Genomic DNA, 26249 nt, shown 5'->3' on the forward strand with positions numbered 1-26249 from the left:
ATGAGGAACTTTTTTCTTGTTCTCAATAAAACAAAAAGAAAGAGAAGTTAATTAAAAGTTTATGTCATTTCTACTCAGTGAAACAAAACAGCTTACATCATAACTTTGAAGTACAAAATTGTAAAGTAAACTGGCCTTACAGTGCTGCAAATTTGGCAGACTCTGGTAGCACCGGACTAGTACTAGCACGATCTTGGCTTTGCACATCTGATCTTTCCTGTTTAGGAAGTTGCTCACAGTGCTTTTCTGTTCCCACCATTTCTTCTTTTCTCTCCGTCGACTGGCTATCTGGAAAACAGGGCAGTGAAGTGGAGCCTCTCTCCTCATACCACTTTCAAGCAGTTAGTTTTGCTAACTACAGAACAAGAGCATCTAAAAGAGAAAAGCTAAAAACCACTGCAGAAATTACTAGTTTTATGCAAAACATTAAAACCGACTTAAAACAAGCAATCACAGGAATCTGGGTGAGGGGGCTGCAGGAATGGGCTCTTTCAAGAGCAGGCTGCCTGAAGCAAAGGACAACGGAGGGAATTTCTGCTCTGCTTCTCCTATTGTTTCAGAGGGAAGCAATCTGTCCCTAACCTAGAATGGTGATAGGCAGCAGCAGCCCTGGGGGCCATAATTTGTTCCCAAACTGTGTATACTGACTGTGCAAAAGCTGGAGCACTGGCCCACTCCCCTTTTGTAGAAGAGAAAGCAGCACCTTCAGAGGAAACAGAGCTCTTGGACTGGAAAGCAGGTAGCTGCCTAATCCCTCTTCATCATCGGCTACACACCTAACAGAGGACAAAATGGCTAAGGAATTTCATAGTAGATTTTACTCTGCTTGGAAAATACAGAGCTGTTAGATTTTTAAATATACATGATAGAAGTTGGACAAGTGTACTACTTTGAATACTAACAGTATTTATATTGCCTCTCTACACATGCATATTATATATAGATATCAACTTTCAAGTGATAATCTCTCTTAGTTACTAACATTCATGTCAAATAGTACAAATATGCATGTCAAATTTTACAACTGTGCTTTGACTATAAACAAAAAAAAAATTTGGATCTTAAAGTGCAACCAAAGCAGCGATTTCGCCACCACGTGCAGTCACGTGCAGTTTTAAAGGAAAAAATAAAATGAAAGGCTACAGTGGGAAATACAGCAGAGTCTCCTGTAGCTTCCTGCACTGCACAAGCTGTATAGAATTCTTGCAATACCTACTGTTCGAACACCTTAGAAATTTAATCGTCAAAAAAAAAAAAAAACCCACAAAATTCTCCCCCAAAAAATTCCATTCTGCATTCCCTGCCAGTACAATCACCATCCTACCCTGCAATACCAGTGTCATAACTAAGATGGTCTAAGGATAAAACAGATGCAAGGCTTGTAGAGAGACGTAATATCTTTTATTAAGCAGACAAGCTTTTGGATACGCAAGCTTTTTTGGATACCTACCTTGCTCTCCTCCAACCATATCAGCTGATCTAATATAACATCACTTCTACAAACCAACCTACCTTGAGGAGTTAAGACATCTCTAGACCAGTTGCAATTCACAGAACACACCCCTCTAGTACCCTAAAGACTCAGACATACATAACCACTTTTCACTGCAGACACTGCACTTTTACCTCTCAGGAACAGGGGTGAGGGGGAGAAAAGAATATGGAGGGAGAGGTCGATAATCCAGAAGCATAAGAACCAGTTGAATTGTAGCACCCCATCTCATCACAGGAGGTTTCAGCCCTTAAAGTGAAGTTCAACAAGCAGCACCACGCCTAAAAGAATCTCACCCGCACCCCAGACACTCACCAGCAAGGGTACCAGGAGTGAGAGGGAGCAAAGGGGCAACAGAGAGAGACACTGTGTAACACCTGCCTCAGAACACCAGTTCTCCTTCAACAAGGAAAGAGAAACAAAAGAAAGAAAGAAAAAAAAAAGCATCTCACTACAACATTGATGGTATTCTGAGCCTCCTGCTCTCTTCCTGTAGCACTCTATGACCAAGGATCTTATCTTTTCATGCAATACATACAGTGAGTGTAATTTTGGTTTAAGGAAATCTTTTTAATTTTGTCTTCATGCACAAACAGATACAACAGAAGAAAGTAGATCTGGAGGACCTATTTAGGGAAAAAAAAGGAAAGGAGGGAAGGGAGCAGAAAACACTTTTTTTCTTTCCTTTCCTAATTAAAGATTTAAACTCCATTTTAAGCAGAAACTTGTGTCTTATTTAATTGTGGCATTACTGAAGCATCTCCTTAATGATGTAACTGTACCCAAGGGATGTGGCGGACCTATAGACACCTAATTGAAATCACTTTCCTAAAGACTCGAGCTGTTCAAGCTGTAAGAATAATTGATAGAGATCAGAAATTGTGGTTTTAATAATCTAATTCGTCCCATATTGCCCAAAACTGGCTGTAGGGCTGGAACAATTAAAAAGATTTTTAAATTTGATTATCTAGTGGTTTTAGAAAATGCCTCACGCTTTTCCATTCCAAACCACAAACCTCGCAGACTTCTTTTCTCTGCAGTGGTAGAGTCATAATAATAAAAACACAAACAGCACTGCTTTTTACAGGCTTTACATGCCAATCAGACACCACCACAGTGATGAGCATTTCCAGCACTGGGAAGACGGGCCATGATGGGTTTGCAACTGTTTTTCACAATTATTACTCATTTTCTTCTGAGTGACTTACACTTTCAGTATTTAAATGGAGATAGAGGTGTCTAGACTAGGAGTGTTCTGCCAGGGTATGTAATCAGCTCTATGTCACCAAGCACTCCTTGCATGGAAATTGTGCTGGCAAGGTTGAAGTTACCAGGGAAAACCCGCTTCAAGAGCGAGAGGAGTAAAAAGCACAACACGGCAGCATACCTGCATCTTCCCTGTGGGCCCCCACCAGAGCTGCTTACCCAGAGCAACCACTCCGCACATCTCTGGTGTACACATGGCTGGGCTCGCAGAAGACCCAAGCTCAGACCAAGGCTCTGCAAGTAACTTCATCATTTATCTGCAAATTATACACCACATGACTCAGATATGCAAGGTGTAACTACCAAGATTCGCAGATAAGTCAGGCTTGGGGAAGGGTGGTTCAGAAGCGGCCTGCACAAACCACCAAGTTTCGGTCATTTTCGTATTTTGGTTAAGCACAAATTACATCCCTGAGTTATCCTGGTGACATCCTCACAAGATAAACATCTCTTGTATGTCCTATATAGGAACAAGATACTTCATATTTAAAGCTCTATCTGCACTCAAGAGTTGTAACAGCACAGCAATAGTGCTTACGGATAAAGCCTACCAACTCTAACAAATAAGCTCCTAATTTAAGTACTGTTACACTACCAAAAGTTTCCTCTGCCACTTAATTTTTTCCCTTTGTGGAACAAATTTTAGGTATCCCAAAGGATCTTTACAGATAAGCCTTTGGTCCATACTTGGAGGAGGCTGAAAATAGTTTCACAGTAGAAATGGATCAATGTTTGTACATATAGTACACATAATAACCAACTGTCAGTGTGTCTCAATTTCAAAAGCTGCTTTATTTTTAGGTAATTATAATGAAATTGTATTGCTCTGAAACTTTTCTCCAAAATATTTTTGCTATGTTGTGCCCTATCTCTAGTCTCCCAGACATTTTTCCTCATCTTTTACTTGCATACCTCTATCCCAATCTACACAACACATGCCTGCAAGTTAAAATGTCACTGTTGTCATAACTTCAAATGCCATCTGCTTTGAAAGCTGGTCAAGCAGAATTAAGCTAATTAAGCCCGAGTCTCTTTGGCTCATTAATTGCTCTGTTGCAGAATCTACTTCTTTCCACAATTAGCATGCTCCAAAATAGAAAGTTCTACTTGAAAATATACTTATCTCTGTGGCTGAACATGCAACAAATAATTTCAAATGATTATGTGCTCTTGTTAGTAGCTGGCATGAAACAAAAGCTCTGCAAGTCATGAACTGTCCCATTCATCTTGCTGAAGAACATATTCTAAGCATTTACATTCCCTGCTCTTTCTTCACTGACTACATTAAACAGAAGCATCTAATTTCCGTACTTCAATTTCAACCCAAATTTGTCTATTATGCCACAAACACTTTTAAAGAAAATCTGGTCACTCTCCAAACAGGAGCATCCAAGGAACCCAATAAAGTCCAGGAACTGCTATAAAAGCTCAGCACGGGCACTGAAGCAGCACACTGAATTAATTAGCTGTTAATTTCTGCCACATTACAGGACAGGGAGACTTAAACACAAAAGTGACTTGCTCTAAACAATCTCCTAGGCCAGCAACAGTACTGGGAATAAAATCAAGGTTTTTGAGGTCTCATATAAATAGTCTAATTGCTACACCTAACAGTTATGTCAGAGTATAGACCTCTGGAATAACCTCACAGTGTCCCTTCAGGTGTCAGCCTTGTCATCAAGCATACTATTACCTTTTGAATTGAATACCAAAATTTTAAAATCTCAGCCTCTCAAGCCTTATGCATTGAGCAGCAGATTTAAATAACTGAGTTCCACACCCCATTTCCTCCCCATCCAAAGAGGGGCATATAACATGGCCCCTCTCCGGCACACGGGTCAGGGATGGCACACGGGTCAGGGATTTCACACAGGTCAGGGATGGCACAGAGCTGCTTGGAGAGGAGAGCTAGCATCCGGCAGAGTGCTGGGCTCCAGGTGCTACCCACCAGCTGACAAACTCCCCTCCTGACACCGCCCACCACAGCAGTTATTTGGGATGGTGACTCAGTGTACAAGATCCTTCTCCCCCATGATTACACGACAGGCGATAGCCCTCTCTCTCACATGCAGAGAAGAAAAAAAAAAAGGAACCCAAAAACAGGCTTCTAAAAATATCCACAGGAGCATGTTTTAGCTTTTTATAGGAGAAGGGTAATTGCTTGGGATCCAAAAGAACTCACTCGAGGTTGTGGTTTGTGCACTGCCCAGAATGATGAGTACCTTTTCTAAAAAGAGCCTGCAAAACATCTAAATTCAGGTCACACAGTCCTGGTTTAGGTTCTCCTGCACCAGTCCCTACTGCTCCCATGGCAGCTTTTGGTCCCCGGGTGATAACATTCATTACCTGTCCTAGATTACAAGCCAGCTGTGGCAGAGGAGACACACATGAGCAGTTGCCTTGCATAAATCTGATGCTTCAGGAATATCAGAAGAACCCAAGGCAGCCCCATAAACCCAACTTTCCTTATGCATTTCACAGACTGAAAAAATTTGCAGTTGCCCACCAACGTGTATTCATTACGTGGGCAGTGCAAGTTTGATTTAAAGCTGAAAGGACACTGGCCTGAAAGTAATTTTTAGCAACTGTGAGTGGTGCTTTCTCATGATCTAGAGGAGAGGGGTGGCAACAGAAGAGCTCTTAAAATATAGGACATTAAAAAAAAGCTATCACTAATACCTTAAATCTGGTATCCTTGGTAGTGTAAAGCAAGGCTTTCATTTTCTTGGTTTGCATTTTACTGAGCAAAGGCTTACGTGTTCAAAATCACGTATCCTCTGTCTCCACACAATTCACAAGTACATGGAAGGAGCACCCATAACAAAGAACCATCCAGGACATTCACCCACTTGCAAGACTGTTCTGATGAGCACGTTTCCCTGCCGCCTTTGAGAGATACAAAATGGCGGCTTTCCTACACACAGCTCTGAATATCCAGCTTTCCAGGAATTTGCCAAGTTTCTCACATTGCCTAATAAAGACCTCTGCACGGTGCAATTCATGCTCATTTGGACCAAGCATCTATTATTAGCTGTTGCCAATTAGGCGGTTTGCAAGGTTAAGAGAACAAAAAACAAACACAACCAACCGTCCCTCTCAAAACAACTGGTGCATAGCTTGACTTGCTCTGTATTCTCTCCACACACCATTATTTTTTTTAACAACCACTTTAATGTGGGAATAATGTTTATTCAGATCTGTTCTAAGATGCTATTTTGTAATTGCAAGGCTGTAAACAAATTAAAGGCTTTCTCATTCCTAAAATCCAGACTTACTGTGGGGAAACAGCCAGTAATGACAGTAATTTATTTTAACAAACAGCACGTTCTGACTAGGCTAGAAAACAAAGGTCTTTAAAATAACTGCCTTTGAACTACCTCTCCCCAGCTTTCAGATTGAATCTCCTTTTCTTCCCACAGCACTGGTCCAAGGTGCAGGAGACACCTCACAGCAACAGGAGCCACAGCTGCCATCCCTGCTCTTGCAGGGCACCCCTCTTCCAGCCTTGCTCCTTTCCCAAGGGAGCCCCCATGCCAGAAACAAGCATCGACCTTTAATTATACAGGTATGTAGCTCAGCTTCACCATCTCACATGACATTCTCCATCATACAGGCTAAAGAAAATACAAAAAGTAAGAAATTCAGTTCAGGCCCCTTTAAGTAACAGCTTGAGGGTTACTCAAGCAGAATCCTTCTGTTTCCTCAGGGTCTTGGACTCCAATAAAAAAAAAAAAATTGTTTGCCACATCTAAAGCAAAACAACTCCACACATCACTACAGTTTTGGGTTTGAGGGTTTTTTGGTCACTGGGGAATCTGCGTCTGATTTATTCAGATCACCCATTGCTTTATTTTAATACAGCAATCTTCCCCACTCATTATCTGAGGGTACAGACCTGAAGCCCTTTGCAGATTAGTTGCATTTAAAAAAAAAAAAAAAAAACAAACAAACCACAAACCACCAAACCCAAACCTTACCTCTGAAATTTTTTAACTTTTCTCTTTTCCAGTTAAATCACATCTCACAGAAGCCAAACTCTTGTGCAAATACTCCTTTTTATGGCTGAGGAGCCGCAAATATTGCAAGCCACTTGCTGTGACCCTTGTGTCCTGCTGCACAGGGAGGTGACCCGGTGCCCTGGGGACCTGGTCAGGGCTCTCTGGGCTCAGCTGAGCAGGCTCTGATGGGAAACAAGGCTTACTCCACACATGTCTTAGGAAACCAGGGAACGTGGACTGCAGCCAGCTGGACAGGCTGATAAACCTGACTGAGCAGGACAGACACTGCTCTGCAGAGCACACAGCCTGAAAAGGCAGGAGAGATGGGGAAGACAGACTAGAAGAGAGGCTGCAGGCCTAGAAGGAGCAAAATTTGACTAGAGAACAGAGAGTATGTGTGGGAGAGATGAATGGAAACTGTGAGGAGACAGCAGCTTTAGGTGAGCTCAAGAGAGCAGAAAAGGCAGAACAGCAGCAGTGTGGATTGCTAGGGAGAGCAGAGGGAAAGATGAGAAAAGCAGTATGAAGACAAAGACCCATGAGGAAGTCGCACCAGAGGGACGCACAGCAGTAAAACATAGAGGGGATGAGCAGGGGAAGAGAAGGCACAAAATCAGAAGGGAGAAAAGACACAAGTGAAAGATGGAATGAGATACAGGTCTAATGTAACTGATGGGACAGATAAGAGGAAAGAGTTAGGTAAGACAGAGTGAAAGGTAAACAGTATCTACAAATAGATGACAAAGGGAACAAAATTACCTGCTTTTTAAAAAAAAATACAAAAATATGAATTCCACATATTTTAAAAGCTGACAAACTGAAGTCAGACATGCTTTTTTTGTGTAATGGAAATTTCTTGCAGGAATGAACTGGTGAAGCAGAGGCTGCCTAGAGCCTGCCTGTAGACAGGGATACCATTGTAAAACAAGACCGCCAAGCTCTTCTGCTCAGCGACATGAAGTTTCTCACCTTCCATGAAAAATAGGTATTGGGATTGTGGCCTCATAGGCTGTCTTGGAACAGCTTATTATAGGATCTAAGGTAAACAAAACATTTTGAAGAAGAGGAAGATACGGGTTGTCTTCCTTCATTTTGGCCCAGATATTCCAAACTGATTGCACCGCTCACTTGGTAAGTACCCTGAGATTGCACCTGCCTTCACTGCACTGCATCTCGCATCCTCACCAAACAGTCCTGCTAGTTTTACCTAGAGATGCTACATACTCTTCAAACAATATTCCTTCCTAACAGAAAGAGGTCACAGAGTTAAGTGACAGCAATGAGAATGCTGATTAAAACTATTTCTCTATAAGAACAATAGACTGGATTGCATATAGGTTTTAAAGCTAGCTGGATGAGACCTTTTTTATTTAAAAGTCCTTTTGATTAAATGTGAACTTGCATGGGAAGATAAAATTTTTCACTAAAATACTGGGGGTTATAATTGAAAATAACCACCAAGCTTTCCTCAAAGTCAAAGTATTTTAGTTTTAAGCAACTAAAAATCACAATTTCTTACCTGTTGAGAACAAACACAAGATTTTATTTTTTTTTTAATGCAGGAATCTTAGGAGTACGTGTGTATGTGCACATATGCATTAACTAAAAGTTGAACCATCACCAGTCACAATTCTGGTTTTCTAGATACTTACATTCCTACAATGACAACTCTTTAATATGCACCTGGTAAGATGGGCAAGGACAGGTGTATATGCTATACCTGTACACATTTTTGTAAGATATTTTTGATATTCCAACAATCCAGGCCTGCCACATGCTTGCTATAGTAGATACATACTGGAAACCTACTAAAATTAATATTATTTTCCAAAACAAAATGATTGATAAAAACCTTCAAAGAACTGCAGCTGGCACTATCACACTTTCACTAAATCACTTCGTCCCACCAAGTCCAGCCCTTCTCTGACCCCATCAGCAAAATCAGTTCTCTTCCGGGAATTTAGCCTGTTGAAGATCTCAGGCTAAGCTGCTATAAATACTGTAGCTACTCACAACTTCTCTACTCCAAAAGAATTAAGACATATATCATACCTCCAAGAAGCCCATTTTCCTTTGTTGTCTCCGTTTTGACACTAGATTGATTAGATGCCTTCATCTTTGAGGTATTAATGGATTCCAGGAGGGACACAAACTCCAGAAAGTTAGATTCGTTGGGCACCTGTCCTTCCTTAGCTTCCAGATCTGATTTAGAAGTTGGTAAGGTCTTTTCTTTGTCAGATACCTCCATGAAATTCTTACTTAAAAGCACGTCTGTCCCGCTGTCCACACTCAGCACCCGCATGTGCCTCTTTTCATGAGCAGTTCTACAGGACTGTGGGTCTAAGTTCTGCAGGTCTTCCTTAGAAGTCAAATCCACAGTCTGCACATTTTCAGAAGCATTCTCCCGATTTGGATCTGAACAAGTGTTAGTTTCTAAGGGAGTATTTGCTGGGTTGCTGTGTTCCTTCACTGCATCACCCGATTCGTAGCCAGAGCACTGATTGGACGACAGCTCTGCCCTCAAAATTTCTGGACTTCTTTCGCTTTCACTAACTTCTGGGTAGATCTGACCTTTGCTGTCATCAGACAAGTCAAAAGTGATAAGAGGGATTCTGAGCTGTTCATTAGTTCGCTGACACTGCCAACCTGCTGTAACTACACCAGACTCAAGGGCTGAGCTTGTTCTCTCCATTCCCAGAGACTTTAAGTGGACAGAGCCTGCTAGGTCACTGAGGGTGGTATTTGGTGTAGTACTCATTGTGATGACAATTTTAATGGGCTCACATAGCTGGTCTCCAGGAAGAGAGTTGTCCACGACTGCAACAGCAGTTTCACTGTCTGAACAATCAAGGTCCTCATGGGAACTCCCGGCATTACAAAAACTTTCCACATGCTCAGGATCTTTGGTGGCAATGGCACTGCACTGTGGGCAGTTACTGGTGAAGCCTGTCTGTGGTGATCCATCCAGCAATTTCTCTCTTTTGTAGCTTTTAGGATTACTCAAGTGGTCTGAAGTAACTGAATTTTCACTGTCCCATGGCTCTGAAGAAACTCCAGTCCTTAAAATATCACCTTGTGATGAAGAAATATTAGAGAAGTTTTTAGCTATGTCTCTATCAACAAGAACATCTTGGGATCCGTACTGTCCATATGGTTGTCCATTACCTCCTTTTTCATTTATTTCATAACCAGAAAGTGTTTCCATAGCAGCTGGTTTTGTCGCTATTGCCGTTGCGATGGCACCTGAAGCAGAGGCTGTAGAAACAGGCAATATATCTGTTTGGATACAGGGTGAGGTAGATGAAACTGGTGGTGCAGCCTGGTCTTCTAATACCATGACACCTAATAAATAAAAAAATCCCAAAGACATATAGGACTTAGGTCTCACAAGCACAAACACTGTGCATTAATTGAAGTATGATCTTAATCAAGCAAAATCTGATCCAGAGCCAAGGAAGCTCAGATGATGTAGCTGATTAATCAGGATCTTTAAAGTGGTTCCTAAGCAAGGATCATTTTTTGTTAGCTACATGTGAACTGGTATAAAAGCAAGATGGAATCTTCCCAGATCAAGCCAGGTGTAGCAGGATTTCTACTTAATTTAAATAGTCAAAATAGCTCAAGAAACAGGTAATATGAAACCTAAAATGTTTTCGGGAATTATCCCCACTTGGGGAGATATGAAAGAAAGAATACGCCTGTGTGGCAGAAATTTGTCACAGAACTATGTGCAATCACTAAATGGTCCCAAAAGATATGGCTATCAACCTTAACAAAAAGGAGATAAACTGAAATACAGTGAGACATCAAGGTGTAGGCAAAGAAAGATGCGCTGAAGTGTACACTGGTCACCAATCCAAACAGGATTTTTGTAACTATTTGTAAACTCCAAATAGGAGTCTACAGTCAGAAGACATTTAAGAGCTTTAGGATAAGGTCTGAGCATTGGTTTCCTGGTTTAATGCTTTCCAGAGGCAAAGAGCTTCTAAGAATATGGAGTGAAGGCTCTGTCATCTCCCCATCTCAAAATGAGGGGAGGTACTTGCATTCTTAACAATCCTAAACTGCTTGGATGACAGTCTGTTCAAATTCCCTTGAGATTTTGTTCTATCAAGCCTTTCTATCAGCTTTCTGTGAGGCACAACAGAACATGCCATGATGTCCTCTGTGCCTTTTTTGGAGCAAGAAATGATAAAACAAAGGTTTAAAGGAATTTAAAAAAAACCTTTAAGGTACCTCTGAGATCTTCAATAGTCTCCCGTGTTGGCAGCTCCTAAAAATAAAAAGAAACACACAAAATTAGCTGGGAAAAAATATCAATGCAATCGCTATCCAATCAAAGGTTAATTAAAGCACTGGTAAGTTGCTCAACATCACTGAAATTTGGACAACTACCTTGCACAAAATGCAAGGATGGGTGAGGGAGATGGTTATAGAACAGTCATGCTCCAAATTGCATCACTGCAATTGTGTGTGATGTTTGAGGAAGGGAGAAAAAACCCTATTTAAAAAAAAAAATGTATATATATATATTTTTGCAACACCTAATCCGGGGTTTGTTGGGTTGGGTTTTTTTAAATTAAAGAATAGGAAGTGTTAATCTGTTCCTCTTTTCCAGCTAAGCATTTCCAAAGTAGTAAAATGAAAAGTTTGGTCTCCAGTATTTGGTAGCAATTTCTCAATGGAAAACTAGAGGACAGAGCCATTAAACTACTATAGGATCACTTTGATTGCAAGGAAGCTTTGAGGTCATGTAGTGGAAATCCCCTCCCCCATACACACACACTCAGGGCAGGTACAGCTAATGCAAGTTGCTCAGGGCCATCTCCAGAAAAGCTTTGAATATCCCCAAAGATAGAGATTTCACAACCTCTTTGGACAACCTCTTCCAGTATTTGACCACCTTGTTTGGGGGTGGGGGGGGGTGGGGTGGGGAATAAATTGGAAAACCTAACCAACCAAAAACCCACCACAAGACCCCTTTAAATCCAAATGGATCTAATTGTAGCCGTCTGCCTCTCAACCTGCCCCTCTGAGAAGAACATGCTCAATCTTCTCAAGATCCTTCCATAGGAAGCTGGAAACAGCAATATGTTCTTCTAGTCCTATAAAAGATTTGAGACTCTCAAAAGCATCCCACCTGCCTGTCCTCATTCCTCAATCCCCTTGGTGGCCTCTGCTGGATCATCAGCAGGTCAGCATCTCTGGTAACTCGCTGGGGAACTCAAAACTAAACACAATACTTGAGAGGAATACTTCAATGGTCTAAATTCACTCTAAAGTGCAAACTGCATAAAAGTTACTTGGAAAAATGAATGTGGTTCTCTTCTGGCTGACAGGCACCAAAACCAAGAGGAGATAATAATTATCTCCTAAAATTTCATGCTGGTATCCTGGCAGCAAGAATAGGAGACTAAGTTTGACAAGACCCAATCTACATATTTGGAAGTGGAAAACTTGGACAAGATCCCAAGAAGAAATGGATTTGTAGAATGGACAAATACCAGAATACTGGGGACTAGGACAGAAACATGATGAAAAATATTTTACCTCATAAGAAAGCTATTAATGTCTGTGAATCATACAGATGCTACAAAAAGGTAAAAAACACTCCAGGAAATGAGGAAATAGTTCTGATTCAGAACAGGATTTGAACAGATTGCAGTAAATAGGGACACAAGGTGGGGTGAAGGGTTTATGAAGACAAAAATGAAGTATCAAATAGCTACTTATTCAGAAATCACTAACCATCCTCTGCACTGACTGAAGCTGGAGTCCTGTAGGAAAAAATAGCATGGGATCACATAATTAAAGATTTTATCACAGTATACATGGGGAGTAGCTTAAGATTACACAGACAGCATTCTGAATTTTTGGATACTTAACTCTTCAACCTTCTCAAGGGTGTTTCTAATTTTTTCTTTAATAACAACACCTACATACATCCCCTGCACTGCTCCACACACTGTCGATTTAGAAAGCACAGCCAATGTCATGGAATGCACATATACGTAGACATCTCCTAGATTTTAATAGTTTCTGAGGAAGTGAAAATCTGCTCTGATTGCATTAGCCTCTCCCTTCTCTCAAAGCAGCCACTAAAACTAGTTGCTCTTGTTAAGATTTACAAAGGCCATTTGGTATCTATACAGCAGACAGACCCCTCCTATGAACTGCAGAATTACGTGTAACAGCTTCAGCTTTGCAACCCCAAACCTTAGGACCAAGGCTAACAGCAGTGGTACCTAGGAGATGCACAGAATGACCCTTCCTCCTCAGGGCAGACTTATGCTTCAAGCCATCAGTACCTGGCAACGCAAAACTCCCTGTGGTAAGCTGTGTGCTGCATGAAGTGAAGCCGCTACTAACCGCTACTCCAGGCGAATTCTCCGAATGTGGATCCTGTACCCTTGAACTGTCGTGAATTGTTTGGGTAGAGTCATTCTGGTTGGTCTCACCGATGACACCGTTATCCCTGGTGTTATTGCTGTAAAGGAAGCCAATGAAAGATAAAGCAATGCTTCTTCCCCCAGAGGATCACAGTGAATTTTGGGGGGGAAGCTGAGGAATCACAAGAATAGTTCCATTGCACAATGAAGCAACAGCACATTTTTTCAGCTCCAGGGCTAAAAAGCACAGGGCAAAAAATTACTGCAACCCCTTTTTGCACCTCCTTCCTCTCCAAAGCAGCTTGCTAAAAATAAATAAAAAATCCTCAATACAAAACAACTCTGATGTCTGAAGAAGTAGAGCACTGCTATGAGAAATGAACCAAAATCTCTTCAAACTCCCTATGTGTATATAATGTCATTTAGCCTGCCTGACACACACGCTGATTTACTGGCACAAAAGGCTGTTTAGGGCTTCTCATCAGACCCCTAACAGTCAAAAAGTATTCCTTCCCTTCCATGATTTTTGCCTTTTATGCCCATTTCCTGCACCTTTGTGTACCTATTGCTTATCTAACTGACAGCTTACTTACAAACCTCCAACTATTTGGAATGCAATACATAACGTGTATTAATATAATCATTGACATAAAGTTGCTCCTCTGGTTTTAGCCACGACAAACATACATCCATTACCCATTTCATATGTTACATGCAACTTATTGGTCACTTCTACTGTGGATGCATTCAACTATGCACTAACTCTTCCTACACACTTTTTCAACTAGCTTTTATATGGGTATAAGCGGGGGGGGGGGGGGGGGGGGGTTGACAGGGTTTACTAATGAGAACCAACACACATTCTCGGGTGTAATACAACAAAAAATTGGTTGGAAAAAAGAATAGATGCTATAATGAAATGTTAAAAAGGCTTGGGTTTGGGCTTTTTTGTTTATGAGAATTTTTCCCCTCATCAAAAATTTATTTTTAAATCACTACAGCTGCATATAAGCTCTAAAATTATTTACCTGGGGATCTCAGTCACCTTTCTGCAATTTCTTTTATAGTTAGCTGACTTAAAAACTTGTTCAACTAACCTGTCATCCATCTAGTCAAAACACTAAGTTTTTTATTTTCTGATCAAGTACTAAATAATGGACTGTTATGCCTAAGACCTCGTAGGAGGAACAGTTACATGATTCAACATGTAAGTTTTAAGTGATTCTACCTCTACAACACAAAGCCAGGATAATGAAAGTCTGCATTCATTCATTAGCCTGCAAACAGGAAAACACTGAGGTTCTGTTTAAGTTTCAACCCACCTAGAACAATCGATGAGCCTCTTAAATTACTCTATCAGACATAAGTAAATAGGAAATGGCTTTGTGAGCTGGGAAGAGCTAAAGAGGAGTAGAGCCTGAAAGACATCACCCAATCTAAAATAAAAGCCTGGTATAGTTTGTGACACATGCAAGAGGCATTTCTCAGGAGAGTCTCAATGCAAGAAGACCTCAACACTCCCAGCAACGTCACTGCCAGGAGCTTAGCACAGTCACGTACGTGTAAAGACACATAAATGCCATAGCATAAAGGTATACAAACAATTGTGATACTACGTAGCTTGCACAGAACTAACAGTAGCAACTGCAAATACACTAAAAAATGCTCAAATCCCTCTGTTGAAGTCTGACCAGTAGTTATAATGAACCTACTGAGGTTAATCTTTGCTTGGACATTTCTATGCTGCCATTGCTATTGGATGTACAGCAATTTTCAGCAATTTTCACATCTGCCAATGCCTGGGAACACTGCAAGCCACTTGCCAGCTTTGTTGGTTTGTATGACACAAATTTGAAAAAACTATGAAGAGGTATCTCCACTTATTCTGAAAAGTTTGTGGAATATTCTACACCTACAGAAATCTGAAAAACAGTCAGACCTAGTCTTTAGCCCAATACTATTTTTACTTTTTTGTACCATCTCAACCTGGAAGCAGCCTTATTGACTTTGTTTACTGGCAGCAAAGCCATACTACTTGGCTTCTCAGTAGAGACTGCAAACAGCTACCAAATGCCCCTGAGAAGTAAAAGTGGTTCTAGCTTTCCTCAGGAACAGGACCACAGAAGCATTGTAGGCAGTCATGATAAAACATAAAGGGGAAAAGCAACTGGCTCATCTAGGTTTGACCTGAAAGGGAAGTTACTGTAAGCACACAGAAGCAACACAAGCTCAGGCTTTCAAAGCAGTGATATTAAAGCATTTTCTCTGTCAAGGAGCACATGCCCCTTCCCCTCCTCTTCCCAGCAGGTAAGCGCAGCAGGAAGAAGAAAGAGCAAGCATTTAAAGCTTCCCTAAAAAACTCCTTCCAGGTTTGTTCCAGGATCTTTTAGCACCTCCCAGCCCTTCCCACTGCCTTCGTGGTGCCCCACTCCGAATCAGCATGGCTCTGCCACTTCATCATGAGCATGCTGCAGCCACTGGAAAAATCTGCTCAGTGCTTGGAAGTGCTGTTCCTCACACAGCTGTAGGGAGCTTGCCTATAGCCTACAGGTATTTCTGCTAGGCAGGACCATGGTGCACACTCATCCAATCCATTCTACAGAACATGCCAGCAACGTGCAAAGAAGACCTTACCTATGATCTGAGGGCTGAACTGTGTTTCCTGTTGGGACCTCTGTATCTTTACATTGCCTTCCATTTTTTCTTGGGATCTTTTGTTGGATTACTTCACCCTTATCAAACATGAGGTGCAGACGGTAACTGACCACCTTTATTACTGTGAAGAACACTGTCACCGAGCTGCAGTACACAAAAACTGTAACTGCATTTGCTGGAAAAGCCTACAGAAAGAAACAATAAAGACATAATCATAACAGTTTATTTTGAGAAGATGCTATTAACATCACTAGAGTAATCTTCAACCTCTTTATTCCCTATCATCCATTGCTTGTACTGCTACTGAGTTTTTGCAGCCACAAGAAGTCACGCATCTTCATACAGTGTATTTGAGTTCCGCTCACAAAAAAAGGTCTGTGGAAGTCTTCAAGTTTCAAACCATTTTACAAGACTTATTCTTAATTTAATCTCTTAATTAGCTGTGGAGTTTATTTCTTAACAAAAAATCAGTAAAATCTCTGGGATAATGCAGGTGCAGACTTTCCAAAATAAAAACACAGGTACAAAATGAAATACTACTTATCTACAAACAGGAAACCCCTTTTGAAAAATTCTGCCCTCTTACCCTGCTTCTCAATCAGGATTTAACAGAAAACCGTTGTAGTTTGATTTCCTTCTTCTAACCCTTTACAACATGTTCCCAGGCCACTTTACAACTGAAGAATTTTAAATAATTAATGAGGACTAGTCAAAACAAATGACTAAAACGCATTTGGAGAGGCAGCCTCTTTGAATTATTTTTCCAAAGTTCATAACTTAATTTGCAGTTGTCTATGATCTCTTTATTTGTTGATGTGTCATAAGCACCACATTACTTAGTAAATTAATAAAATTAATTACAGTTCAACTATGGTCTATAAACTTCTTTCACAGACTAGAAAAATTTTTATATGTAAAGAGTTCCTTACAGTAAAGGACAAATCATAGCAATGGACACTTGCTGTTATAATTGAAGGGCCAGAGCTTCTATCAATGCCCTTTATGTATTGTTGTCACTCAGCTATAGTTTCACAGTGAGTTTAATTTCTTCTCAGGTTTTTGTTTTTTAAACAGAGCATTACTTCATCCCTGCACAATTCGTAGCAGGGGAAAAAATATTTTCAGTGCTCAGGATTTGCTAAAAGCCAATTGAAGTTAATTTTTAATAACGATCTTTACTTTGGGCCTGAATCTATCATTTTAAGTATCAGCATTGCAGGTCAAGTAGCATTTGGATGTACAAGATTAGAAGGCTTTTCAGATTCATAAACCAACCACACTGACCACACAGGTGAAGGGAACAAGGCACTCTTACTTCATCGCTAAAACAAGTTGCCACATTTACCTCGATGTTGAAATTAACATGTTGAATCATCTCTGTGGTACTACGAACAAGCAAGCTGCTATTCTGCTGTTGCTTTTGGCTTGGTGAGACTTCATACCTTCAAGGTGCACACGTGAAAGTTTTCAGGTAAATCCTTTTTAATGACTATTCTGATTCATATACAAAGAATCTATTGCATAAAAGCCAAGAAGCTACTCAGAATGAAGACACTACAAATGATCCCTCGTAAGGCAGACATAACTTTCTACAAGTTGGGGCTTAGTTTGTTAAGAGCACTTTGTGGTACAATGTATGTATCAAAACTAAGCATATCCTTCAGTTATTCAGTGAATCCAAGCCAGAGAAAGAATCAGTTTGCAGGGCCAAGCTCTCGGGGTATGTACTTTGGTGGATAAGGTTGAAGAATCTCTGTTTTATGACTAACGTATTTGCAAAACACAAGTTCAAAATTGCTTGGTTTCACAAAGAAGGATAGCCAATTATCTGTAATGATTTGTTTAAAAGAGAAACGTGTTCACTTTCCAAGGAATCTTCAGCTATACGCTAAAAAGCACAGACCGACAGCTCATTATTGAACAGCAGCTCAGAAGAACCACTAGAAGTGATCTAAAGGTGATGCTCATAAAGCTTATTAAATATGTGAATCATGTCACAAGGACACAATAAAAATAGACTTCCAGTAGCACAGTCTATGCGTGTGCATGGAGCACGCTACTGGAGAAAGTCAAAGGAACCTCTTAGATTCCCAAGTGGAAAAGAGGGCTAGCTTTAGCAAATGCTGAGCGTGGCATGTCCTCATCCCTGCCTTCTGACCAGACCTACCAGAGCTGCGCCCCGAGACACAAAGCACTTCCCCCTGCACACAATCCCACGCCGGCCTACGTGTAATACGGCAGGCATAGCTTTAATATTCTGAAACTTGGGGCAAGCCAAGCAGTACAAGCCAGAAGCTTGCTCCCTGCCCACTTGAGGAATAGGGAGAAAGAAGCAGCTGAGAACGGGAAGCCCTCAATTCTCTGAACGGGGTCTCTTGCATAAAGGTACAAGTGTCATACGACTGCAGTTGGTGTTCCCAGGTACAGACAGGTGAAAGCTAGCAATTAAGATATAGACCACTGAGGAATTATTAGCCTGGTTTCCTCTGGAAATTAGGTTTTATAATCACACCATATGTCTGTGTATTCATCATCTCTCTTCATCCCCTCAGCTGAGTAACTTTTAATTCTTTGGCTACTTTCAACTTCGAGAGAATCTACCCCACAGAGAATCCACCTCACTGAGACAAGGTCGCTGCAGCACACCTCCTGCATTAACAAGAGGAACCCACACAGCTCTCTGACCTTCTGAAAGCTACCCTCAATGACAGGAAAAGCTAGGGGAAAAAAATAATCCACAAATACAAATTCAATAGAAAGCAAGCTTCATGACATCCCACGGGTTTCTGTGGAAGCTGCAACTCTATATTTCTTTGCTCTTGCCCAATTAAAAACTCTCCCATAACGTGCTTTTTTGTTTTCCAGTTCCTTCTGTGGTTATATCCCACACCAGCACAGCGTGGAGGTCCCAGGCAGACACACAGGCTGGCATGTTCCAAGTGTGGCCTGACTTACCCCCAAAAATGCAACACTGGTGACCTGCCCATGAAGGGAGAGAGCGTCTTGCTTGGGGCTTCTGCCCGCCCAGAGACTGCTCCCAGAGGAAAGGCCAAATTCTTCACACATCTACTATTGCTATTTGAGCAGCACAAAGGCAGAGGTGACTGAGGTACATACTTCCTGATATAAAGCTGCATAACCTTTGAACAAAACGCCACACCTTGTAAATTGGACTGAACAGTGGAAGTTGATTAGACCAGGATCCATCCTACTTGAAGCTTCCAAAGCAGACCAGTGCTGTGCCTGGGCCTCACTGGCTTAGGATGCTCCAGAATGCAGATGAGGGAACTACCAAATAAATACAGAGTCACCCACTATCCTCAGGCATAAGAGGTATGAGTGGGAGACACAATATTGCAAGCAAAGATAAAAATATTTTCATGTTAACTTAGCTGAGTTAATAACTAAGATGCCCATTGCATGCTGTCAAACATGGGGAAACAGGCAGCAAATAACAATCTGGCAGTGTACATTCATTCGTGAGTGTGCACCTTACCACACACTACATACAGGAAGTATGGAGTAGCTTACCTCTCTTTTGTGGAGGCATGTGTATCCTTACTTTTACAGGGAGATAAAGCGGGATGAAGCATGGCCAACAGGCCTGAAAGCAGCTGACACACTGCAAGTTTTATTACAGTTTACCTCTGAGTAATTTATAAGCCCACACCCTTATACTGCCATGTTGTACTTCTATCACAGCACAATTTGAAGATCTAATATATAAGAAGTAATGACCTTCTAAGTTCCAGGGTTCCAGCCCAACAGAAGGCAGGTGAAACAGTCACCAAGCCATTCTGGGGGCTCACCAAAACGTGTATGTGTGTTCCCTTGTGGCTGATACAAGCATTCCTAAAGTTGCATCTCTGCATCACTGGGGCTGAATTCAGCCCAGTGGCTTTGTTCAATTACCACTGTTCTCATGTACAAAACACCTGGGAACCCTGGACTGTTTGGTGGAGTAAGACAACTTTAATCCTTGATCTAGTATGAGAGAGTTGAAACAGCAGATTTAGAAGAGATCTCACCAAAATTTCGAAAGTTGATTTTAACAGCAACGATGCTCCAAATAGCATCCAATACACATTTAATTGTATATTTTCTACTACAAGGGATAAATGAGAAAGAAAAAGGAGAAATGGAAACACAGATCTGCATTTTCAGGGGCAGGGAAGCCAATAACAAAACTATTAGTACCAAAGCAAGCTATGCTGACAAAGCTAGAGAATGAAATGCTCCATCCACACAACAAGCAACACTATAAGCTGCCCGGTGCTAGCGTCAGCATATCTCTGCTGAGCCAGGGTGAAATATCTAAAAACAGCTGGGTGAGTTTTGCCATTCCATTCAAATCAAACCATTTCAGAGAGCCTTTCTGCTTTGGACAAAAGCACCGTTAACTAATCTCAAGCAAAGGAAAGTTTTAAAATAAGTAGTACTCCGATTTGCTTTGCATTTGGTGTTTCAAGAAATGTCAATGGCTGTTTTAGCTGAATCTAAAACTATTGGTGTCAAGTGTATAACATAAACATCACCCCAAATAGTACCGAATATAATGTCATTATAAATAAAAGTCATCAAAGAAAATCTTTAGTTAAAAAGCAGGTTCAAGTTTCTAAGTGGTAAGTATATCTCTCTTGCACAAAGTTTACAAAGTCCAGCCACTTAAGAGCAAGAAAACATATACTTAAGAACATCATTACTCTCAAGCAGCCAGCATAATAAATGCATTATTCTTATCAAAGATAAGGAATTCCCATAGCAATACATTCATTCAAGAACACAAGTCCTGAGTTTAACCAGATGATTCATCAGAAAGCCAGCCAGTCTGCAGAAGCAGCAAGCCCATCTAGAGAGGCAAAGACAAAGCCCAAGAGAGAGTTCACTAGATGAGTTAGATTTTCTCCTCTTTATAATAAATGTCTTTTTTTTATCATAGTTCTGACCTACAATCTTTGTATCCATCCGCTGTTCTTTTGTGTAACTCTGCGTGCCTTGTCCCACACTATTAGTTGAGAAGTTTCCCACAGGAAGTACTTATTATTTCAGATACATACTTACAACTTACATCAACTGAAAGATAAGTTGACCTTTACTTTTTTGTCTTTCTAAACTCACATACCAATTTGACAGTCAGTCCTACAATGTAAGGCTCTTGCTGGTTTGCAGAGGAAATAGAGCCTATCAATCAGAAGTGAGCATATTATTATCTTGGTTCATTAACTCCATGAGCCGTGCTTACAGGAATACACTGCAATCCATGCCACAAAATACAATAGAACAACCAATTTTTAAAAATACAAGATTTGTTTTCACTGGGATTGCAGAGGGATTCGTGAATGCTCTTTGCTTCTGAAAATCAGGCCAGTATCTGACCGTGTAGGGTCAGAAACCTATTTAGAAGTCTGATCCAACAAAAAATAGAAATTCTATGGAACTTAGGAATTTAGTTGAGTCACTGTGAGAACCAAAGGGATGGAAACTGTTTCCAATGGAAGCAATATTAAGCTCCAATCATGGAAGAATACACCAACAAATAGATGCAATGATCTGGCAAACTATGCTGTTAAGTTTTTCTTGGGTGGTAGGAAAACACGCAGAAATAGAGCAAAAGTTTCAAGCTCCCAAGGAAAATCACTTTCAAGTCTGGCAAACAAATTCTAGCTAGCAAAGTTACCCGCAACCTTTGAATTTCAGCACAAAGGGAGCTGCGTGGCACGAAAAGCCACGTGACTCACCGATGACATTCAGCAAGGCACATTAAATAGGCGATATGCGGATTTTCCCATTGATTTACCCTTCTCAGCAGGTAAAGCTAAAGCATACTTGGCGGGGCGGGGGGACGGAGAAGGAAAAGTCTCGCCAAAAGAGATTGTTTTTTAACAAACGTCCCCGCGGTGTCTCAGCATTTGCAGAGGCCAGCACTGACCCCCTACCCCACAGCTGCAGCAGGCTGAGCCCGGCTCCGGGCTAACATGCCCGGCGTCCTCCCCCCTCTAACCTTTACACACAAAACCCCCAGGAAAACCCCATTTATTTATTTTTTCTTTACACCCCCTCCCCACCCCGGCGGTCACTTCGGTCCCGGGTGCGCTCAAGCCCTTGCCGGCGCGGCCGCCTCCAGGCTGGGGGCCGCGGAGGCCCTTTATCCCCGCTCGGCCTCGCCGCCCCCCTCCGCGCCCCGGGCCGGGTCTCACCAGGTGCAGGGCCATGGGCAGCGTCAGCAGGAACAGCCACAGATAGAGGTGGCAGCTGTTGGTGAAGGCGCCCTGCTCCGGGTCGTGGTACCAGCCCCCGGTCAGCGCCGCCCACACGCCCTGCCCCACCAGCCGCGCCGCCGGCGACACCATGGTCGCCCCTCGCCGCCGCCACCGCCGCCCCTCAGCCACCCGCCGCCGCCGCCGCCGCCGCCATGCCGGGCGCCCGCGGATTCTCCCATGGTGCCCCGCGACGCCGAGCATCCCGTCCGCCCCACCCCGAGCGCCGCCGGGAGGGCGCCGCCACGGGCCGGGTTGCCCCCCGCCCCCGGGAGCAGCGCCCCGCTCGTCCCCGGTGCGGGTGCCGCAAACCCACTGCCGGGCCAGGGGGGCGCGCTCAGCTGCTGGTAGCAGACGGTAGCGCGCGGAGGCCGCAGGGCGGAGAGGAGCCGAGCCGCAGCAGGGGTGGGGGGCAGGTCTGGCGCCGAGGCGTCCGTCACCGCGGCGTCCCGCCCGCGGTGGCCGTGGGGTTGGTTCACAGGTGCAAAAAATGCGCGGTAAAGGGGCAGCACTGGCGTCAGCTAGCTGAGCTGGGCTGCTCCCCTCATCGGTCACACCCCCCACCGCCTTGTTTTCATTGCCGTTTCGTAAATTTGCCCGATACGTGGCGAGTCCCCGAGCTCTGCCCAACTTCATCCTTCACCTTTTCGGGGCGGGGCGGGGCGGCTTTTTGAGCTGCACTTAGTTGGGGAAAACCTGTAAAAACTCTTTTGGCATCTCTCAAGATTGAGCTGAGGGTGGAACACAGTCTGCCTTGTGTTTCCAGAATTTCATGGCAGCTGGCCTCAAAATTGCCAGAGTCAAGAGGTGTGTGAGTGGTGGGGGAAGCACAGGTGTGCAAAACAGGGGGTAGCAGAGCTCAAATGGAGGATGGAGCCAAGTGGACAGCTAAGCAGGGCGGTCACAGGCAGCAAAAGACAGGCTGTAAGGACACAAGGTATGTCCCTGTAGGATATTCCTGAAGGAAGGATGTTAGGCTGGGCTCTGACCATGCACAGCAGTCCTTCCCTCTCTCCTTCTGCCATCAGGAAATAGCTGTGAACTTCAGATCACATGTCTCTGACTTTCCCATGTGTCCAGACTTACTGCAGTTGGCTCTGTGAAGGATCCATGCATGAAATGGAGACAGCCAAGCTACTTGCTTATTTCTTGGCCGAATTTATCCTACTTTCATCATTCCTGATTCAGTTTCATAGCCTAAACAGGCTGTTCTGGTGTGCCTTGTATGGATTTTTGGACAAAGGTAGGAGACCAAAGATGCTGTTAAACACCTATATTTGTGAGCTAATGCACCACATCTCAGCTTGCCTTCCTGATGTTGCAGGTGATGTGGCCTCACTGAATGCTTGTGTTGGCCTGATGGGAGGGATGACACAGCAGTGCAAGCGAGCAGCTGAGAGCAGGGGAAGAGTGGCAGCGCTCCCTTCAGCCGTGCTAGCACCCTCTGATGTCTGTGGATCTGTAGCCACAGGGCTTGAGTACTTAGTGTGTCCCAGGAAGCAGCTAAGTCTCCTGATGTGTATGGAGGCACAGTCCCAGCAGTGCCTCGCATGCTGCTCCCGTGTACCCATCTTACCTAAACCTCACCCTTGGTGAGTGGATTTTACTTTTTTTTTACCCTGTGCAGACTCTTTTCAGAGATGACAAAGTTTGTTAATGCAAACGTCACGACTGAACCATGTGCAATAACCAGCTATGAATGTGCGATCGTTAAACACGTTAAATTTTCAGAAATGACTGAACTTGCTTTCCACATGCACACTGGCAAATCAGAATGCTGACAGGAAAAAAAAAAGACAGGTGGATAAGCAAAGGTAGAAATGAAAAAGCTCTTCAAACCTCCCTTCTCATCTACATTATTGCTTGGAGGCCCCAGGGAATGAAGGCTTAATTGGAGTTGGGTCCTACTAAGGTGACCTGTCTGCCCATCGCCCGAATCTTCTAATTCTTCTTCATCTTTGGATAATATTGACACTAAATGTTTGTTTGTATAACGCAGGAATGAAGGGTTCCTGTAATTTCCAGCTCAGTATATGTATTCTGGATACAATGTAGATGTACAGCACCTCATCTACAGTTGCAGGAGCACCGAAGATGAAAAGTGTGACCACCTTTCCCTCGAGACAAGCCAAGGACAGCCAGTGTGGAAAGCTTTGCCCGCTGTATGCCGTTCTTCTCAGCAGTAACTCCACTAGGTGGTGGTGCTGCCACCAGAAAAGTTACAGGCGCTTCACAGTCCTCTCTGCACCACGATTTCCATTATTTGAACCCCTAGGAATCGCAGTTACACAGCGACATCCTCGAGCTCTAGCTGCTGCAGAAACACTGAACACGGAATTACCCGGGTGTAGCAATTACCAGTGGGGCAGTGGTACTTCGGACAGCAAATTTTGGAACAATAGCTTTAAATAAATATTTAAACTTTTCACTGTACTGCAACCAATACCTTGTCTGACCCAAAACATTCCACACTTAATTAGTTCCTGCAGATTCCTTTAGATAACAGATGAAGTTCAAGGTGGAATTTGTGTGGCAGAATGCTTGTATTACAACATACTTTATGGCTTTTATAATAAAGCAAATACGCAGATAAGGAAAAGGCATGCAATTATCTCTGAATAGCTGCAAGGCATTCTCTTATATTAAAGGAAATGGGGAAAGACTCGAGACACCCACTGGTTCTGCATTCTTTCTTTTTGGTTAACAGAGTTCAGTAAGTCACTTTCTGCCTATTTTTTTTTTCCTTGTGTGTACAACTATGGACACAGTTTAGACTGTAGGACAGACAAGAATTTATGATGCTTGGGTAGTGTAATTTCCTTTTTTTTTTTTTTTTAACGACTGTCTTCATGTTGGAACCTTAGCTCTGCGATACCCAGCTGCAAATTCTGTGTTTATGTAGGGGCACACAGCACCCGGGACCTGAGGTTTAGAGCGAGAAGTTGCGAGGCATTCATCACACCAGGTTATTCTACCTGGCAGTGCAGTTTGACGCCTTTCCCAAGCCTTTTCTACCCACCTCAGGGCTTCTGCTGGCAGCAGCCGTGTCCAGAACCACAGGTGCCACAGCACAAAGCCATCAGCTCCGCAGATGAAAAGACATCTCACCCCACTTTGAACCACGCTTCCCACGGCACTTGAGGGTATGTCCTCAGCCCACACACATCCCCCTAAGCTTCCAGTGAAATCACTACTGTAGCCTAGAAAGTGATAGGATTTTTCCTATCCAGAAATAGCCTGCGCACAGCACTTGTTATTCCCAGGGAACCTCCTCGCGGAGGAACTGCGTGACCGTGCCACGCGGGGCAGGGACCCTCTCGGTCCGTGTGCGGACGTGGCAGCAGGCACGCCAGAAGGCCGGTGCGCGGTGCGGCGGGTGGAAGAGGAAGGGCGGACCGAGAGAAGCCTGGTTTCTTCAGATACTGCGTGGGGTTTTATTCGGGTGAGGTCCCGAGGCCGCACAACGCAGGAGAGGGGACGCTGCCGGCGGAGACGCTCGACCTCACTCGGAACCCTCGGCCCGCTCCGCCGCCCCCGAGGATCAGGCCGGCCGGGGCGGGTACCTGAGGGTGGCCTAGCAGCGAGGCGCCGCCACCGCCTCACCCAGCGCCCAGGGGTTACCCTCCGGGACACTCTCCTGGGTTCCGCGGGGGGGCCCAACAGGACCCTTTCTCCCGCGGCGGGACAACCCCGGCGATGCCGCTGCACCACCCCCTCTCCCAGGCCGGGCGGGGCCGCCGAGAGCGCCCGAGCTGCGCGCCCCGCCCCCGCGGCGGTGGAGCCTGCCAGTCTGCGGGCGTGGGAGGGCGGGCGCGGGCACCTACCTGCCTACACGCCCCGCCAACCCCCCGCCTCCAACGCTTGGCCTCACGTGACGGCCGGCGGCCAATCCCTGGGGGCAGACCGCAGAGGCGGGAGGGAGGTCGCGAGGCACCGCCACTCCCCTTCCCGCCTCCCCCCAGCGCGCTTGCGCTCTACCTGCGGGAGCCCGGCGGTGGTGGTGACCGGACCGGGCGGGTCCTGCCCCGCCCCCCCCGGGCTCCGCCCCTTCCCCCCTGCTCGGCGCCCCCCGTCCCTCCCCCTCCCGCGGCTCCCGCTCGGCGGTGGCGGCAGCAGCAGCAGGTGAGGATGCGGCTGGACGGGCGCCCCCGCGTCGGCGGTGCTGGCGGCCGCGGGGGCTGAGGTCGCTGCC

The 26249-nt window shown here is 43.9% G+C and overlaps 1 protein-coding gene across 1 annotated transcript in view; it reads right to left on the reverse strand.

Annotated features, from left to right (window-relative positions):
• The window catches only part of PCNX2 (pecanex 2), a gene marked incomplete at both ends in the record, with an annotated part of 151395 nt that extends 129245 nt beyond the window's left edge, over positions 1 to 22150 (reverse strand). Inside the window, 6 exons of the mRNA XM_084262153.1 lie at positions 141 to 288; positions 8809 to 10098; positions 10993 to 11029; positions 13126 to 13243; positions 15780 to 15985; positions 21998 to 22150. Coding sequence (XP_084118279.1) covers positions 141 to 288; positions 8809 to 10098; positions 10993 to 11029; positions 13126 to 13243; positions 15780 to 15985; positions 21998 to 22150 — 1952 coding nt within the window. The remainder of the gene's footprint in view (positions 1 to 140; positions 289 to 8808; positions 10099 to 10992; positions 11030 to 13125; positions 13244 to 15779; positions 15986 to 21997) is intronic.
• Between the last annotated feature and the right edge of the window lie 4099 nt (positions 22151 to 26249).

Source organism: Gallinula chloropus (genome assembly GCF_964237585.1).
Source record: "Gallinula chloropus genome assembly, chromosome: 3".
NCBI classification, from domain to species: Eukaryota; Metazoa; Chordata; class Aves; order Gruiformes; family Rallidae; genus Gallinula; species Gallinula chloropus.